This window comes from Excalfactoria chinensis, chromosome 11, assembly GCF_039878825.1.
Source record: "Excalfactoria chinensis isolate bCotChi1 chromosome 11, bCotChi1.hap2, whole genome shotgun sequence".
Taxonomy (NCBI): domain Eukaryota; kingdom Metazoa; phylum Chordata; class Aves; order Galliformes; family Phasianidae; genus Excalfactoria; species Excalfactoria chinensis.
The window spans coordinates 15,503,598-15,523,260 of NC_092835.1; the positions used below are offsets into that span (position 1 = coordinate 15,503,598).

A 19,663-nucleotide genomic window follows, 5' to 3' on the forward strand; every position below is an offset into this window, starting at 1 on the left:
CTACACTTTTTTTTTGTTGATCTAAAAAGAATTACTCTACTTCTGCTATTGTCCCACTAGCTCGATGAACAACAAAGTGTTCTGTGTCCATTTTGAATTCACCAACTGTTGCTTTTCCTATCCAACCACTTTACCCATTTGCAGCTTCACAGTAGCCTATTCAATCAGAAACTCATTGCCTGTGGTGCAGGAAGCCAGCTGTCTGCTTATCTAGAGTCACAGAACAATTTAAGTTGAAAGAGATCTCTGAGGGATATCTAATACAACTTCAAAAGTAAATCAGTCTGTTCAGGGTCTTTACTGGCCAAGTTTTAAAATTTCCAAGGACGGAGATTCTGCAGCCTCTCTGGGCATCTGCTCAGCATGCAAAGAAACTAGAAGATAAGGAATGACACTCCCAAAATGTGGGAAGCAGCACAGCATATGACTATGGGGCAGCTCCTAGCACAATGCATCCGTTTACACTGCCCACATGATGGGATAGATATAAGCCCTTTTCCCCCAGTGACTTGGCTTTGTTTCTGTGTATCTGGTATGCAGGCGAGGAGTTCTGCACCTGCATGAAAGCCGTGGAATCCACGACCTTGGCTTGCCTCGCTGGCAACTTTCCCTCTGCCTCTTGGTGGTGGTAATCATTCTTTTCTTTAGTCTGTGGAAAGGCGTGAAGACTTCAGGAAAGGTAGAGATAATATTGTCCTTCTATCTCAACTATGTTCTATGTCCCCTTTAAGAAGTGTCCTTATTTTGGGAACAAAAGACTAAATCACTGCATCTGAGGGACCCTCAGGGACTAAATCATGTGAGAGACCTCCGTATATGTGCAGTGGAAGCACACAATCCAGATTCAGCCATTATTCTATCTACAAATTCTGCTTGCATGATGTTACATTTTCAATTCTGCACTGGTAGTCTCACCCAGAAAACACTATGAAAGACACAGATGCTTTAAACTGTCTGATGTGCATCCCATTCTTAGCCAAATATGCTGATGTTTTCATGCTTTGTTACATAAAATGCCATGAGAAGGAAAATAAAAGCCTAAGAAAAGAAATTTGAAGTTTCTCTTTGATATCCCTCAGAAAACATCTCACCAGAAATTCTGGGGTTAGATTTCTATGAAAGTATCGCTCAATATCAGGCAGTGACAGCAGACCCTTTGTTATGCTTTACAGTGTTTCCTTCAAGGCCTACAATAAAGAGCTTCTCCATAGAACTATATGGACAAATCCAAGAAAGTACCAGCTTTATTTTTCAGACATTCTTAAATCTTCTGTAACAACTTATTAACCTTTAGGATCTCTGTTGTCTGCAGGTTGTATGGATAACAGCCACTTTGCCTTATGTTGTATTATTTGTCTTGTTAATACATGGAATAACCCTGCCTGGTGCATACAATGGAATAAATGCATATCTGCATATAGATTTCAGAAGATTAAAAGAAGCCACAGTAAGTGTACTCTTCTGCTCTCATTCTGTATTATTAAACCTGTTATCTCAATGACTAAACTGAAATTATTAGATCTAAATTATGAAAATACTACAGTCACATTTCTGCTTTTGAATATATACTAATTCTAGTATATATATATACACACACATATATATATATATATATACACACACACATATACATACACATATACACATACTATTTCTGGTAGTCTGAATTTCCAGCATTCTCCATCACAGGAGTACCTTAACCTGAATTCAAACTGTTCTGATCACTAAGAAATTGCACAAGGGCTGTTTCAGCCCTTGAAAAGTCCAGTCTTTGACTGTGCACCCTGTAAATAACACAAATATATTGCACATGAAAATTGAATGATCATTCAATTTTGAATCACTTGGCAAAACATTAATCTGGCAAACAAAAATACAGGCCTATAAGCACTGTAATAATTATACTGAGTAACTCACAATCATTGTCATTCATATGAAGGACACATTCAATAGCACAGTGTTCTCATCTTTCTATAGAAAGTAATGTACATTTCACCGCATCAGTTAACACTGTGTGACATTCTCATGAAATCCACCCAAACCAACTCAAGTGGAGTACCTTGAAAGTACAAATTATTGCATTCATTTAAGGCAAGATGCACAAGTATAGTCATTAGCTGATGAAATTGTCAGCATTTCAGACCAACAGAGAACAAGGGTCTGGTGAGTACAAGTAGATTTTTCCACAGTCCTATTCTAAAAATAATGCTGTCTGAGAAACAACTCAGAATATCTCAGTGGATGTAGTGCTACTAGTAGGAAATGAACTGTCTTGAAAACTGGAAAGCTCTTAGAGATGTTTGTATATTCAGTGCATAGCTTAACTGTATGTTTCCTATACATTCTATCTTGATTTTTCATATTTTAAGTACTGCTGAGAAAAAACACTGCACATTCTGGATGTCCATGGAGCTGTTTCAGTTTGCATCAGCTCTGCATCTAGGCCTCCAGACTCACAGCTGTCTTCTGCATTTGGAAGGATACTTCTGGTCACTGCTGTATCTTGTCTTAACATTTTTGCAGCTGCTGCTTGGCTGACCCTGAACGTATTTCTTGCTATGACTAAGCTTTTCAGATAACTTTAAAAAAAACCAAAACATTTGCTCTAGAATGAGAGACTGCAGATAAGGAGAAGATTCCCAAACTGCTTGTCATGTCAGCCTTCCCTGCTGACCCACAGAAACACCTGCTGCAGCCCTGGGTTTGCATGTTTGAACTTTGTGCTCAGCCCCAAAGAACAGACACTTGCTTCAGTTCCATGTCAGTGCTTCCCTAATTCTCATTTATGATTTCTTTCTCCCAAACGAGGAACCCAACAAAAATAAAAGTCATAGTGATGACCTGCAGCAGTCTCTGCCTGTGCTCCAGCACAAGGCACTAAAGCATCCTGCAAAGGATCCATGTTAAGGTCCTCTCATTTTCTAAGGCCATATACTGCACAGCAATGAGAAAGCCCTAGGACATCTCAGCTCTCACTGATATTGAATCCACATATGGCCTCTCTTATTAAGAGGAAAAGATATTCCCCGAGGACCTCTTTGTTAGACCAATGCTTAACAACATTCCTTGCTGAAATTCCAAGAGCTATAAAAGTCCCAGTAATCATCCCCAGTGCACAAAAGGACATATTAAACGTTTGTGTAGAAAGGCAATTACATTTCCATTCTCCTAAAGGAATCAGGGTTACGGATGGAATTAAATCAGACACTGAGAAGTAGGAACTCTTTCATACACCCTAACAAGTTTTCTGAAGAGTGTATCGCATCTGGAGGTGCACACAGTGCTTCTTATCCACACAGCATATGGATTCCTTAAATCCATATACACAACAAAAGGACATGCATTAAAATATATTGTAGTATAAACAACCACAAAGAAAGCTGGGAATACTAATGACAGTCAACAGTAAAATTCAGGCATACAATTTATGATCAGCACTTTCTGGGAAAAAAAAAAAGAAAAAAAGAAAAAAAAAAAGAAAAAAAAATACAGGAATTTTTACATTTCTCCTACACTCTCACCCACAAAAACGCTCTTTGAAGAGTACAACCCTATTTGAATCTTCACCTTTGTGTGGAGGCAGAACATTAAGGGTATAAGAGGAATGAGCAAGGAATTCATTTTATAGGATTATATTTCTATCTAGTAAGAGATCCATGATCTTAACCCCTATATGAGATGCAGCTTGAGAAAACCATATCTACCTTTCCCCTGGTTTACTGTAAACATGGATTGTTCTTCAAAGTAATTATCAACTACCAATAGTTATCTCCAAACCCAGAGTTCAATGAGCAGTTTTCAGATGTCAGCAAGCAGTTGTTGAAAGAGTCTACAGTGAGAAAACAGATCACTAGCATAAATGCTCCCATGCATCACGTTAACCTCGGATAAAGCTCTCTTTCTTTGGCTTGGGTCAAATATGAAGGCTTAGCATTAACATTCAGATGGATTGGATGGAGTTCATAAGCATCCTAGATTCATTATAGTGTCCCAACTAAATAGATGAATTGGGTCTGATCTTGTAATAGAGGGATGAAAATAAAATCCAGGGCTTTTCGTCGTCTGGAGTACTTGGCAGATTTAGCCAAAGATGAAGATCTTATTTTTAGAAACGCTGAGAATTATTTGCTCCATTGACTCTGTTGCCCTTGATGAATTTAGCTGGAAGATGTTTGTTTAAATAAATATCTCTGTTCAACAATGTAGAAATGAAACCCCCATTAATCAGTGGAGACTATTTTCAGGTTCCTGATCCAGCATTGTGGCGTTGTTCCTGACAGCTGTCTGCACATCATGAGCAGATAGCATGACAGCATGCTGGAGAGTCATTCCAGAAAATGTTACAGCATTGTAAGAAGTTTTCCCTAGCGGACAGTTCTGGAAATGTCTGAGCTGTGTCTAACCTGACATTTAATGACTATCACAGGAGGAACTCCTCCAAACAAGTGAGAAAGAAAGCAGGGGGGTGGAAAAATTGGATGATTCTGCTCACAGCATTTCAGTCACGCTTCAGCATTTGAAGAAAGAAAGCATCGTCTAAAGCATAATTACAGTCCCATGAATAAAGCTGTCTTATGGGAAAGAACATGTCCTGTAACTCTTGACCCATAAACTATTTTAGGTGTTTGGTTGTACATTCCAAACTAACTTGGAACAAGAACTGGTGGAAATGCATTCCTGCCAGCCAGGAGAAAAAATCATGTAATCAGTTCAGTACTCATCAAAAGCTCAGAAGTACAGAACCAAGTGGACTCCCCACAGAGTCCATGCTCCGCAGGCTTGTCCACTGCATTAGCCTTTACCATTTCCTGTTAAGCACTTAACATTCCTGCGAGCATGAGAACTGATCATTTACATTCTATACCAGTTGCTTTGTACCATCCTCTCATTTGCCTGATGTAACTTTTACACTGAACTGACATTCTGACAATGTTGCTGTCATTATGCAGGTATGGATTGATGCAGCTACTCAGATATTTTACTCCTTAGGAGCTGGGTTTGGTGTTTTAATTGCATTTGCCAGTTACAATAAGTTTGACAACAACTGTTACAGGTAAGCCAACCTATTCTTTCATTACTGCTTCAGAATAATACTCTTTACTTGTTAAATGCGACAGGAATAAATGCTAAGGTACCTTTTTATCTTCAGTCATTTATTAATGATGGTCAGACTTGTGTGGACATAGCAACCAACTCAAAACTTGAAACAGTCTAACTGAAATTTTAGTAACAGGAACTTGCCAAGATATCTGCTGCACTGCAAAACAGAACGGGATTAGGGTTAAGACTTTAGACAGCTGTGTAAACTGTGCTTGTGTTTGCCTTTCAAACGTACCATTAAGAGCAACAGCGAACAGAGTATTAAAGCTTACTGGTCCAGGAACTAAAAGCAGAAGGATTCCAGTTTCTAGAACTGTTTTAGTGTTGTGTGATTTTTTCGTTATTTTATGTCTAGCTCCAGTTTAGGAATGTACTTTAAATCAAGTCAGCTTTTAAGTGTTTTGCTGAATCACCGCCATGGAAATCCAACCAAAGCTGCTCTGCACCTCCTGAGAACTTCCAACATTTAGAAGTTTTGTTAACATTCCACCTTGGAATGAAAACAAGCATCTTTTAAAGAAGAATTCCCTTGCAATATAAATTCAGAAAGAATGCTTATTATAAATACATGGTGAACTGATGGATAGCAAATATGTGCCAGCAAAAGGATCATAGAATCATAGAATGGTCTATGTTGAAAAGCACCTTAAAGATCATCTAGTTTCACCACTGTGTTACACCACCCCGCTGTAGGCAGGGTTGCCAACTACTAGACCAAGGATGCAAGAGAACAAAGATTTGAACAAATATAAATGGATTGAAACCTAAAAGTATGGAATATTTTTGCTAACTTCAGAGAACTTTATACTTAACCTGGAGTAAATTTATATCCCCTTATTGTTTACAGTAGGTGATACTAGCAGGTTTGAGAACCCTTCACCTGGAAGGCTAGCCACAACAATTGCCCAAAAATCGCTTATTATCTTCTGCAATTGATTTTACATTAACCTTGCAATTTGCTTCCTATATAACAGTTTTTATCTTCTATATTCTGAGAAATTTTGCTCTGAAATGGAAGAAATACACTTGAAACTATGAAAACACCAAAGACTATATATGAAATCATATTATTTAGTTCTTAGCTTGCTATATTTGACCACTGTTACTTGATAAGACCTGCTTTCACTGTAAGACAGATTCTTTAGTGTTGTCAAAACATAGTAATATCCAGAGGAGAACAAAGCTTGGTATTTGCCACCTATGTTTCCAGGTAGCATAACTGATGAAAGGAAATATTTACTTTCTGCTTATTGAAGCACCGTTTGGCATCACTAATGTTCACTGAGATATTTCCTCTATTCTAAAGGTCATGTCCAGCAGAAGGCTAATTATCAGCCATTCTGTAGGTTAGGGAGGCATGTACATTAGAGACACATGGCCCGATTGTCCTTGAGCTAGGTTTGGTGATAGGGGCTGTTAATACAAAGGAAAACACATTTGTCTATCATAATACGGTGGCAGACTGAAAAAACGACAGCTTTGCCACAACAGCCAATTTGGTTTAAAGGTTAAATATTGTGGAAATTGATTTTAAAAGTGTATTGTGGGTTTGTTATTTAAATGCCTAGTTGGCTTCACAGATGAAGGGACCTCATTAAAGCAGATAACTATCATTAATCTGAACGGGAGCACAGCTTGCTAAAACTGCACTGGAGTTATCTGAAAATGTTCCTGCATATCTGCTCACATGAATTGCTTCAGACTATTTTAAGCATTCCCTAGTGAGGCTCTCTCTTCTATGGCTAGTTATGGCTACCAGGATGATGAATTTACTCCTTGATACCACAGCATAGCTTTACTGATTTTCTTTTTGATCAGAACTCTGTGTTAAATCAAATTAGGAAACAGAAGTAGGTCATTTCCTAGTGTAGTATGCTGATACAAGCTTTTGATGTTCATGACAATTGCATAATTGGGAAGTCTTGTGAAACTGCTATCTTTATAACAGTCCCCACCTTAATATTGCTTTCTTTTCTACTGGGCTATTTTTCTCTCCATCATTAGGGATGCTTTGCTGACTAGCACCATTAACTGTGTCACAAGCTTCATCTCAGGATTTGCAATTTTCTCCATTCTGGGCTACATGGCTCATGAGCACAAAGTTAAAATTGAGGATGTAGCCACTGAAGGTAAGAAGTGAATTTTACACTACTTTTAATCTCCTTTTCGTCCACCATTTCCTTGCAAGTATGCTTATACTTGTTTCAAACAAGTATTACATCTCATCTAAGTGACCTCAGTGAACTTACTTGGAACTAAAACCATGTGTAGGTGCCTCGATGAAATGTGAACTGTAAAATGTATTGATTCATCTCAGCTCTGATGCAGTGAGGTTCCCTACCATCTTTCCCCTCTCAAGTTCAGCAAACAGATCTACCACTGCATAGAATCTTGGAAGAATGTTGCTCTTTAATGCCATAGCTAAATGTTTTAAGTAGTTCTGGTGAGGTTAGCTGCAGTCCTTTCACTTGTAACAGGTCACCCATAGTTTCAATTCTTACATCTCACTTATCGCATCCAAGAATTCTCTTGTCAAACAGCATAGTCTGCATCCACAAGGATATTTTTCTAATACATGACCGAAAAATATCCAGTAAAACAGTGACTCCCATAGAAGATTATTAAAAATGCAAAAAGATTGGAATGGATTTTAGTTTTTGTTTTAACAGCTACTCAGAATGTGATGTGGATTGATGTAGGAGTCAGCTTAGTCATACCTCATCTCATTAAAATACACACTATTATGAAGTTAAGAGACATATTCTTGTATTACTTCTCTTTTTCCTTTCTATTTCAGGAGCTGGTTTAGTTTTCATCCTCTATCCAGAGGCAATTTCAACTCTCTCGGGATCGACATTTTGGGCTGTGGTATTCTTCATCATGCTCCTTACTCTTGGCATTGATAGTTCTGTGAGTATTTTTTCCTTCTAGCCGTGACCATTCTCCTTTACAGTTACAGAATTTAACAGGAACAGTATCTACCTTAAACAGTGGTTTTGTTGCTTTTCAAATAAACATTGCGTACCCTCCCTGAATCTGCTTTCAGCCACAGCCAACATACCAATGGTGTTACTCCTTGCAGCATATTTAATTAAAGACTTACAATACTGAAAATGTTTAGGAAGAGATAAAAGTAACTTACAAGCCAGAAACCTCATCACTTCTTTTTTATGACCTTTGAGAAGGGCTGTTCATCAACAGTTATTACTATTCTGAGGTATTACCCAAGATCACTACTATGAACAATTACTACTATGAACCTGCAATGAAATTTTGGACTCTACTTGTAAAATACAAGCTACAGTATGGCATTGAGGAGTTTCTAGAAGAGATTTTCACATGTGCTGAATTGCACTCATCTACTAGAAACAATGTCTGATACTGCCCTGTTTTATTTATTTTTCCTAGAAACAGTAATACAGAATTTCCTGTAAATTTAATCAGGATAATTGTATCAGAATATTTCCATGGTCGTTTGATTTTATTATCTTACCATATAAATTCTAACTAATATAAAAGGAAGACTGAGAAATACTGAAACACCTCTTCTCACAGTGAGGAAATAACAATAACTAGGAACAACAAAATATGCTTCACTTTGCAGATGAATTAAGTGTTGAGTTCAACTTCACAGCTGTTGCTCAGCACTGAAGGAGTGCATTTGACCTTTCTACAATGTGATGGCTTATACTGTACCACAATACTCACAATCACAGAAATTCCAGCCTCACAGAAATGACCCCAAAGGCCTAAAATCTACATTCTTACTCAGAATTTGCAGTCCAGATTATATCTGGTTGTGTAGCTTAGTCATCTTTCATCTAAAATCAAACATGAAGGATGGGAAGAATGGATTCAGATCAATGGAAAGACATGAATGACCAGTGCTGAACTGGAAGAAGAAATAGATCTATGTTTAGATCTAAAATAGTTAATTGTGCAACAGTGATAAATTTAAGACTGTATCTAGAAACATTTGAGTGACAAAGACAAGGCTTTAGATCACAGAACACACTTTCCCTGCAATCGCATAAAGCTCTTTCTTGTGAAATTAAATAAAGCAATATGTGCTGATAAACTGTGGTCAGATTTTGCTCTTTCTTTCTAATATATAACTGGAGGAGGAAATAAGGAGCAAGGATGTGTTTGTTAGTGATTTGCTCAGGAGATTTTTAATCACCATTACTGAAGAAAACTCAGTATCTTTTATTGTGGTCTTTTCAACCCCCTCCTTGATCAACTACCTTGGAGGGAAAATTAAAAATTTTGAAGTTAAAAATCAAAGAATCAACATCAAAAGCTGATGTTGAAGAATTCTATCCAAACACTTTCATTCAGGCATATAAACCTGCATTGGCACAGAAATTCGGCCATCTGTACACAAAAGGAACTGTCAAAATGTTTAAGCAAAGAGAAATCTGATCATGCAGGTTTTAGCAAGCAGCAGTGAAAAGGACAAGAAATGGAACAAATGTTTGCAAACACTTTTTGGAGTATGTATCTAGCCTGACATGGAGGATTAACAAATGGAATAAACAGTGACACATTAAGAATTGGTCCTTGGCCAAAATAATACAAACCATCTTTTTCCACTTCAACTTTTCCACTGTCATTAAAGCGTCAACACAGTAACAATTCCTAAGCACATCAAATAATACCTCCTCTTAACTGCACAACACTCACTGATGCCCCCAGAGATTAGGAAGCACAAACCCACACTAGATTTTGCAACATTATTTGTGAACATTAATTATTTTTGAAAAAGAGCTTCACAGCCCCCAGCAACTTGGCTGACTGAAATCAACCATATGCTTGAGAGACAACAGTGCTGCTATTTGAACTAGAGATGTTGATTTCACCAGATTATTGCCAAAAGAATCTTAAGGAAAGCAACGGATTGTGTCAGTACATCTTAACTCCTATACTACGCATAGCACTCCAGCTTTTGCCATGATCTTTTGACATCAGAAAACATAGCATGGATGGAGAAAACATAGCTATGGATTAACTGGATTTGATTCATCAATGGCTAAACTCAGCCTGTGTCCAGTGCCTTTTTCCTGGGTGCTTGTGAACTGTTATCTTTCTCTTTACACAAAAAACACCTCTTAAGTAATTTAACTTCTTAAAATAAAACTTCTTCCCAGATATTATTCAAGTAGATAATATATTTTCTAACATACCATCTTGCTATCTTATTATCCTGGTGGAGAAAGCAAATGGTCAGCAGAGGATATGGGAAATCAAGCCAACAAGAGTGGCACTAGATGTTCAATTCCCTCGCCCAGTTCTCTACCAAGAGATAATAAATCGTACCTCAGAACACCACTGACGTACATCTGACATGTCAGAAACCATACAGCGCTTGGGAATTCATTACACAAGCTATTTACAGTCTTTGATCTGTACAAAGAACACGTTGGTACTGTTTAACCAGAACTTCTGCCTTCTCTTCCTAGATGGGTGGAATGGAGGCTGTCATCACTGGCCTGGCAGATGATTTTCATATTCTGAAACAGCATAGAAAGCTCTTCACCTTTGGTGTTTCATTTGGCACTTTCCTTCTTGCTCTTTTTTGCATCACCAATGTAAGTACAACAGAACTTTCCATCACAAGCTACCTCAAAAATGCAGTTAACCTCACCAGATGGAAATAGAGGGGTTTGGGTAACTGTAATCTGGTTATAGACAGATTTTAATTCTTAAACAACCTCATGGCCAGAGTATAAATAGTCTTACCTACATGATACTTCTCTGCTCTTTTTAGATAAGATTGTTAGCTGTCAACTTAACCTACAAGCTTCTGTTTCAAGGAAACATATGTGTTCCTCACATTATGTGGGGTTTTAAATGGAATTGTGTTGAGCAATTTCTAAGGACTTCAAGTGACCAATCCATCAGATATTTGGTTATTGGGTGTTTTCTTTGTTTGTTTGTTTTTGTTTTGTTCTTTGGGTTTGTTTTTTTTAAGCAAATAAGAAGTATTTACTTCACATGAGAGGAGTATGGAGCAATGATCTACTTAGCCTTGTGTGTTTCTTAATACTTCCCAGTCTAATCTCTTACCCTTAACACCATACAAATCATACAGGTAGTTTACTGGATGATCAGGATAAGCTATGGTTTTCACCACCGTTATTGTAAGGTTTTTTCCTCTAGAATGCTTTGCTTCACCAGGCTTTTGACAATGTATAAGGTTGGATGTCCTTCAGTGAGAGAACCATCTGATTTTTGCCAAAACAGAAAATGTTCTGTAAGCAAGATGTCAAGACTACCAGAAAACAAGAGAGATGTGAGGTAGCCACAATGAAAACAGATGTGCTGAACCTCTCTCCCTTCCTTGAAACAGTCTCCAGATCTATTGTTAGAACTCTTGAAATGGCATTAATGTATAACAAACAAAGACATCTTTACACTAAAAAAAATCCCAACATTTCCAACCTTATTATATCTGTCCTTTTACTAACATGCTACCTCTATTGTTTACCAAAGACTTGACTGCATTCTTCTTCATCCTAAATTGCAACTGAGAAGAAACAACAACTCGGTATAAACTCAGCGACTGAAACCACAGACAGGTGCCAACAGGTGCAATCCCGCTGCCTTCAAGCAGTCTAAAGCAGCTCAAAATGACAGTCTGGCTCTAGCTGTCAAATTATGACACCTGCCTGGAATTAAGATCTCTCCACCAGATGGGATTCACTAAAGTGCCCAGGCTTGTCCAAATGCAATGGTGCGCATAACTGAAGACTATTTCTAATGCGTACAAGCTACTGAGAAAAATCTTTATGATAACATCACATTGTTTGATTTTATCCTCTGAAAATTGGAGGCTGTATTTTCAAAACATGTCTCTAACAAAACCATTATTCACTTTGCTAAGTTTTGATAGCAAAGGCATTCATTTAGAGCAAGTGTAGAACAAAAACAAGAGGTCAAGCTGAAATGCCATTGAATAAACATTTTCTAACACAACAATCAAAGTTCATTCAGTTTCCTGATATCCCCCCAGAGTTAAAAACCTAGACAAGGTCTAAGGACTGTTTTTACTATTCTTGCAAATAGAATAGAATATATTAGGCACAGCTGCTCTAGAAAACCATGAAAAAATAAAACTGACTGACTGTACAGATTAAAACTATTTAGAGATCTTTGTACTACAGAATTTATACCACTGGGAAAAACAGAGAAAATTTTTGTTCCCTTCAATTCTGAACAGGTGTCAGCAAGTTAAATTTGACTGAGAAAAAAAGATTAATGAAAATATATTGTGAAATGAAAATTTTTAGTAGCTTGCACTTGACAAAGTATATTCAGCTTCCTGTTGAAGCAAGTAAACGCGCCATGCTTTTCCACTCCTCTTTAGCTCAACTTCCATTAAATGATCTGCAGAAATTTGTACCAGTTTGTAGATCAATTAAAAAACATCAAATTGCAGCTTAAAATAAATAAAGAAATCAGTGGAATAAGAGTTTGGTAACTGCAATTGCAGTTCTCAGCCACAAGCCATGGAAGAACCAAAACATTCTGCAGTACAGGAAGATGAGCTAGGCTGCTCTCCCCATTGAACAGGAGCTTGCCAGCGGCACTGCAAGGAAACCACAGGGCTCAAAGCCTTTCCCACAGACTTAGCATGCAACTACTCCCTTTACAGGAGTGCTGGAAAAGAGATACCAATCTAACACAGTAGATTCACTGGACTACAGCCCTTGGGAACAAACTTAGCAATAATAGCTTATGGAAACTCTTGTAGCACTCCATTCCTGTCCACAGTTTTGGAAGATTTTCATTAGGGGCCTAGACAGTCCCTGTCCTACCAACTGCTAACCATTCCCCCAAACTCCACTCAGATGCCACAAAAAAATGCAGTGTTGAGCACACACTTTAATCATGCTGTATGAGGCTTCTCTTTCAGCAAGAACACAGGTGAAAAGGCACTTCATTAAGAAGGTTCCAAGTCTGATTTCACTATGCTATATGCCCATATGCACCCATGTCTGCAGTACCAGTTCCATACTAAACTGCTTGGATTAAGGGATTTTAAGTAGTGCAGATTTCTGTTAACTTGTTACTGAACTACTGAAGTGACTCCACTTGTAGCTTTGGTTTATTATGTCTTTTAACTCCCCCATGCTAGGGTGGAATTTATGTGCTCACACTTCTGGACACATTTGCGGCTGGGACTTCAATATTGTTTGCTGTCTTAATGGAGGCGATTGGAGTTTCCTGGTTTTATGGTAAGCAATTAATTTTACTGTCAGCAGCACTGTAAACATTTCGGAAATGTGATGCAGAGGAACCCCTCCTCCTTTGGATGGGTAAAAGAAATACATTCAGTAATGCAGTATTAATCACAAACTTGTCATGAGCTCAATAACCCATCTCAGACTGAAAATCTTGTATCATACCTAAGTCAGCTTATTTCAACAGTCCAAACTATCAGCTGTAGATAAAATTTCTTGCTGCTAGATTGAGTTTCTTCAAATAAAAACTGTTATTTTTCTTCCTTTTTTCACTCAGTGAAGTCTCTATTGAACTAGAAGCCCTAATTCCCAGTAAGGTTGATCTAGACCTGAAAGTCATATTTATTTCTATTCATAGACAATATTTATAGTGAATATGACTCAGATCTCAGCATGATCATCCTTACTGCCATTTACCTCCCTCAGTTACTGATTTATCCCACCTATACGACGCCAGCATATTCTTCTAGTCATTCTCTTACAATTAAAAGCTGTTGACATGTGCATGAAGCATTAATGCCTAAAGCTGTTCAACTAAACTAAAGCTTAAAAGCTTTTTCTTCAGTAAAAGTACTGACTTTGTCACCCAGCATCACTGTGGAACTGGCAATTCTTACACTGCTCCCTTGAAATACATGAGGACACAAGCAACTGTTTTTAATTCTCATAAAAAGAGCTGAATGCAGAAGAGTTAACTTAGCTTGGAAGCAGACGCATAGAAGTATTGCTAGATTAGTAAAGGCAAGTTATTATCTGCCACTCTTAAAATAGGATTTATTGTGTTTTACAATGGCTAGGCTTTGGATATGATTCCCAGGCTAAACCAAGCTTAGCCAGGCTTTGTATAAACACTGCAACTTCTGCCCTTCATCATCCTTTCTCTTCTCCCTCCTGCCTCCCCCATATTCAATAAAGCATCTATTCCTTTGTCAGTAAGAGCATCTGGCAGCTGCTTAAGAAGCAATATGACCTGTTGCTTTATAACAAAGAACTTACTGCAGCCCCAGGTCCTATTTAAAATATTTTGACTGATTAAATCTGGCATGGCCTCATCTACCTCTTTTTCCTGATAGACTCCAGTTGCCTTGTTGACCCAGGAGAACATTAAGCCAGCCTGAAGGCAAGCACTGACATTTTGGCAGAGATAAAAATGTGGAAAATCGTATGTTAAGTTCAAGTTATTACTACGCTCACTTACTGTGAAATTTCTTGCAAAATACACCTGAATGCATAAGGGAGAAGAAGAAGCCAGTTCATTTTAGTACGAGATGTGTTAGTTGTAACTATTACCATTTTTCCTCTTGTGCATCCTTGATATCATCATGGCTTCTAAACTAATTCATCATTCCTTTTTTTTTTTGCTACTTTCTTACTTCAGTGTAGTTCACTTGATTTTTTTTAATTCATTTAAATCACGTATATGACGTTCAATGCATTATTACTAAGGTTTACCTTCCAAATGAAAAATAATAATCCAAGGCTCAAGAAAGAAAACAACATAGGAATACAGAGTTAAACAAGGCAGAAGTGGTAAATGCAACACAGAAAAAGTGCTTCTAAGGCTCCAATCAGTTGTTGAAACTATTTCACCACTTTCTAGAAGCATGCCAATAAAATATAACAGCTATGGCCACTGAAAAATTTCACCTCAGAGCCAAGGACCTGCTCAAGGGCTTCTGTGCAATTCACATTCCTTTGCTTGTGCAGCAAAAAGACTTGCAGAGGTCTATCATGTGGCCACTGTAGAAGGGATTGGCAATGTGTCAGCTTTCACTCTCTCTAAATTCTGATCTCTGCATCATCAACAAGAAACAAAAAAAAAGGAACACTGTCCCATTGTTTAAGGGGGATTTGTATTTATAGACATTTATAACCAAATCTATTTCCCACTCTCTCGCTTATCCATTCTTTTTCCATGTTGATTCCATTGGCAGTACAATATTACATACATAGAGAGCAGGTCAGATTTTCTATACTGCTTAACAGAAGGTTGCAGTAGACGCATTCCCTGGCAACTGCAAAGTTTTTTAGTTCAGAAATAACACTTACATTCTCTTTGGATTTAGTGTATCTAGTCATGGGGCTGGTCTTAGACTGTATGTGTATCTTTCTTGTTTTTCACTGGAAAATCCAGATTATTTTCATACCTCACATCAGTTTCCTCCTGTGGCTTAAGGAGTCACTCATAGTTTAGGTATATCCTTCTGAGTTATCCTACAGAATCACAAAACAGCTGGAAATAAGCAAGTCCTACAGGTACTGTCACATGTAGATAGAGCTATTTTCCACCTCACAGGTTGGTAAGCATGCTGTTGGAAAAGCAGCCTGAGAATAGGGCCTACTTATCCCCCCACTTTCAGTAAACACTGGGCAGAAAAAACTGTTTGAACTGTGAGTACATCTGTCTGGAATCTAAAAAAAAATTTATTCATGGGTTATCTAGTCCTAGTACTTGACCTTCTATTCAACAATAAATTTCAACTCTTAGTATCTGGAGCAGTTGAAATTCAGTCACTTTAAAGTTCACAGAAGGCACTGCAAATAGAAACAGATTGAGTTCAAAGAGCATTTGCAGATCCTTTCTTAAAACTGACTACTTTGCTTCACCGGTCTACAACACTGGGAGGCAGCGGAGGAGGAGGTTCACAGTGTTCAGGTGTCCAGACCTTGCAAATACATAACCCTGGCTGCAAGTGAAGGGAATTCTTGAGCCGTCCTCATTATTTAAGAAACACTACTAAACTGGTCCACATGAAGGGAAACTATTATTACAGCAAACAATACCCCATCTCTAGCAAATAGAATTCATCAGAAAAAGCTGTATTTTTGCTGTTTATCTACTGACTTTGGGATTAAAATCAAGCTTCCTGAGAACATCAAGTACAACAACCAATTACAAACTAGCAATTTGACAGGACAGACTGCACTAGAAAGGCTTTCCTCTGAGGCAGTATTCTTAAGGCATGCAGAGATTTTCTGCTTAAAGACAACTCTGAAAGGATGTTAGGATGCTTATTTTTTTCCCACATTTTGATACCAGCAAAGGTTACCCCGTTCTAAAATACAGCAGGAAAATACTATGAGCTTAAACTTTTGGAAGATATGAGATACCTCATACTGGGAAATTCAACAATAGAACCAGTAAGCAAAGCTAGGAAGATGCTACCATTGAAATAGACATTTTACAGTCACTATAGGAGATACTTCACATTGCCATAAAATGCATATTTGTTTTGTGTAGTAAATCTTAGCTAATTATCAGTTAACAGAAAAAATGCTTTACAATACACACTCATGCTGGAAATGGTACACTGAAGACTAGAACGTTTCCTGGAAGACCAAAACTAGTAATATTAATGGTAATTGACGTAAGTAAAAAATGCTACCAGCTTATTGCTGCAAAGTATGGAAATGCCTTTGTAGATTACACATGTAATTCATAAAGCTTCAGGTAAATCTGTAAAATTCATAAGAAATTAGCAGGCTCTGAGTGAAATGTCTTTACTTCCTGAGGACACCTCATAACAGTAATTAAGTTGGGGCAGCAAACTATTGTTTTTCACTTTGTCCTGAGTAGAATGAACTATTTCAGTGTGAATTGCCTGTCTAGACAGCGTATCTGAGTGAGCCTACAAGGTCAAGTGGTTTTCCTTTCTTTGTTGGCTGCAAGAGATTTTCTACTACCGCTGTTTACATTGTACTCATATTTGTTCAAAAAGGGCTTCCCTTTACCTTTGTTACAGCTGTTAGTACTCAGACTGTCAGAAGTACACATGTGCACCAGCAGACATCAGAAATCTCAGATTATATGGATTCAAGGAGCACTAAAGACTGAAAAGCTGGCACTTGGCAGCTCTTCTCCCCTGTGGCCAGTATGTCAGTTTCTGAAAACGTTATTTTGGTGACCCTGTTTCTCCACATTTGGGATGCAGTGAATCCCATTATGAACCATACCAATCTACTTCAACATAAAGTAGTTTGTGTAATATATATATATACACACACATGTATATATTCAGCACACAATAATGCTGAATAATTAGGTTACAGTAGTCCACAACTATGACAAAAACTGTATGAAGTCCATAAATTAAGTGACAGAAGTTTGCTAAGCTTATCTTTCCAATGGTGATGCTATTTGTAACAGACTAAGTGCTCACAGGTAAATAATTCTTGGATAAAAGCAGGCTGCTCTGAAAGTAATGCCTCCTATTTTTTTCCATGGAAACTACAGTAGATACAAAGAGCACAATAATGTTACTTGATAGAGCAAGTTCTCAACTACAAAACTCTAATTTTCAGTATAGTCACCACAGTAGTCGATTTGCATGGATAAGATGATCAAGGCACTCTTTGTTTTGTAGTAGGAAAGCTATACGTGGACACCCAGAAAATGACTTATCCTTTATGTTGCTGTCACCACTGCTGAAATGCACCACCCACCACCTCGCTGTGCTCACACTCACTGGTTGGTCTCCATAAACCTTCAGCAAATGTTGATGAATGTCAACAGGGGCCATTTTTTTCTGCACAGAGGAACTGAGCGACACACTTTCACTTCCCCCTCACACATCCATGTCAGACACCATTCTGTCAGAATGCCCCTCAGCTGCCATTTGTCATACAGCAACAAGAGGTAACAGAATACTAGTGGGAAGGTTCAACCTCTTCTGCCATACCACCAATATCTGCCCTAATGTTATGATCAACATAATAAACTAGGGGGCATTACTTTCAGAGCTATCCTCATAGTAATATCAAAGATCACAGAATCACAGAATGACCTGGGGTTGGAAGGGATCTCAAGGATCATGAAGTTTCAACCCCCAAAGATGCATCTATTCATTGAAAATTGACCAATTTAGTCTTGTACTTCTTTCTCATTTGGAAGTCTCTCTAAAATAAAATGATTATTTTGGGATAGGCCAGCATATCTCATGAGTTTAGATTTATGCCAGTCTGATGTCCACATCCCTTCTAGGTGTAGACAGATTCAGTGAAGATATCCAACAAATGATGGGCTTCAAGCCAGGCCTCTACTGGAGATTGTGCTGGAAGTTTGTTAGCCCTGCTTTTTTGTTGGTAAGTATTGATCATTATTTCATTATTGATCAAATGATAGTTTGCCTTTCTTAGAATATCCAATAGTTATCAAGGTCAAGGTGGTTCTTTTATGCCTGACATTGTCAGGATGAATACAAGTACCAATTTAATTACTACTTCCCCTCAATGGCATAGGTTGTATCTTGTACGAAAGACTTTGCTCATTTAGGAGAAGCTAATTGGGACTGTAGTCATCTTCTGTACCCTCACTTCTTCAGGATGTAAATTAAACAGCCTTTCTTAGAGAACACTAAAAGCACAGCTAGAGGCAGTGTGCTCCCAACAATAAACAAAATTTTTCTGTTGCAAAAATAAACTTGCCAGGGATAAGAGATTTTACTAGGACAAAAGGCTGAGCATCTGCAATATAGCTGAAGTCAGCAATGTTGAATTTCCCTTACTACTAAAGCTTCGCATACTTTTGTTTCCTAATGATAGCAAGGTACATCAGAATATCACAGAATGTATCACAGAATGTTCAAGTTCATCACCCCTCCCCATCCTCATTTCAGCTACTATGGATTTCAGTTTGAAACTGCAACCTCTTGTAGCTGGCCATGTCTTTGAAGCAGGAATAACAGGGTAATCCCCAAGAAAGTTCAATGCAGAAGGCCTCAAAACTGTATAGAATGTTTAGTGAGACTGAAATTTAAAACCTTAATGAAGTAAATGCCACTATTTTATAACAAATCAAATCAGACTGCTTTTTTGGAAGGCACAAATTTAAAAATGTTAAGAAAAATATTAAAATGAATTTACACTTAATTAAAGCAACCATTGTCAGCCTTTCCTAATTTCAGTACTAAGATGCTTTGCAGACTCTCCCTGGGGTTCTATGGTTACTGAAATTATGTCCAGTCTGCTTTTCTGTAATCTGGCTCTGTTGCTTATTACTGTGCATTTGATCTTCAGCTTACTCGTTCTGATTTTATTAGATGTCAGTATATGTCAGATCTAACTTTAAATTTAAACCCTCTGCCTTTCCTAAAAGAGATGCATTGGGTAGCAAGTGTGTTTCCAGATGCTCAGGTCGATCAGGATTGCAGGTCTTTTTCATAAGGACAAACAATACAGCCTTTGCCTTCATACATTGAATCACCATAGACACAACTGTATATACTCATTCTCCCATCTTGACACCTGGGTACTGCAAATCTTTTACTCGTCCAGAAGTGAATCATCATACCAACAGCTTAAAACCATCTACTAATGATTAG

At 37.8% G+C, this 19,663-nt stretch overlaps 1 protein-coding gene across 1 annotated transcript in view; it reads left to right on the forward strand.

The window, feature by feature from the left end:
• The window catches only part of SLC6A2 (solute carrier family 6 member 2), a 66,735-nt gene that overhangs the window by 35,471 nt on the left and 11,601 nt on the right, over positions 1–19,663 (forward strand). Inside the window, exons 5-12 of the mRNA XM_072346697.1 lie at positions 541–679; positions 1,313–1,447; positions 4,950–5,053; positions 7,105–7,229; positions 7,898–8,010; positions 10,560–10,688; positions 13,238–13,337; positions 18,325–18,425. Coding sequence (XP_072202798.1) covers positions 541–679; positions 1,313–1,447; positions 4,950–5,053; positions 7,105–7,229; positions 7,898–8,010; positions 10,560–10,688; positions 13,238–13,337; positions 18,325–18,425 — 946 coding nt within the window. The remainder of the gene's footprint in view (positions 1–540; positions 680–1,312; positions 1,448–4,949; positions 5,054–7,104; positions 7,230–7,897; positions 8,011–10,559; positions 10,689–13,237; positions 13,338–18,324; positions 18,426–19,663) is intronic.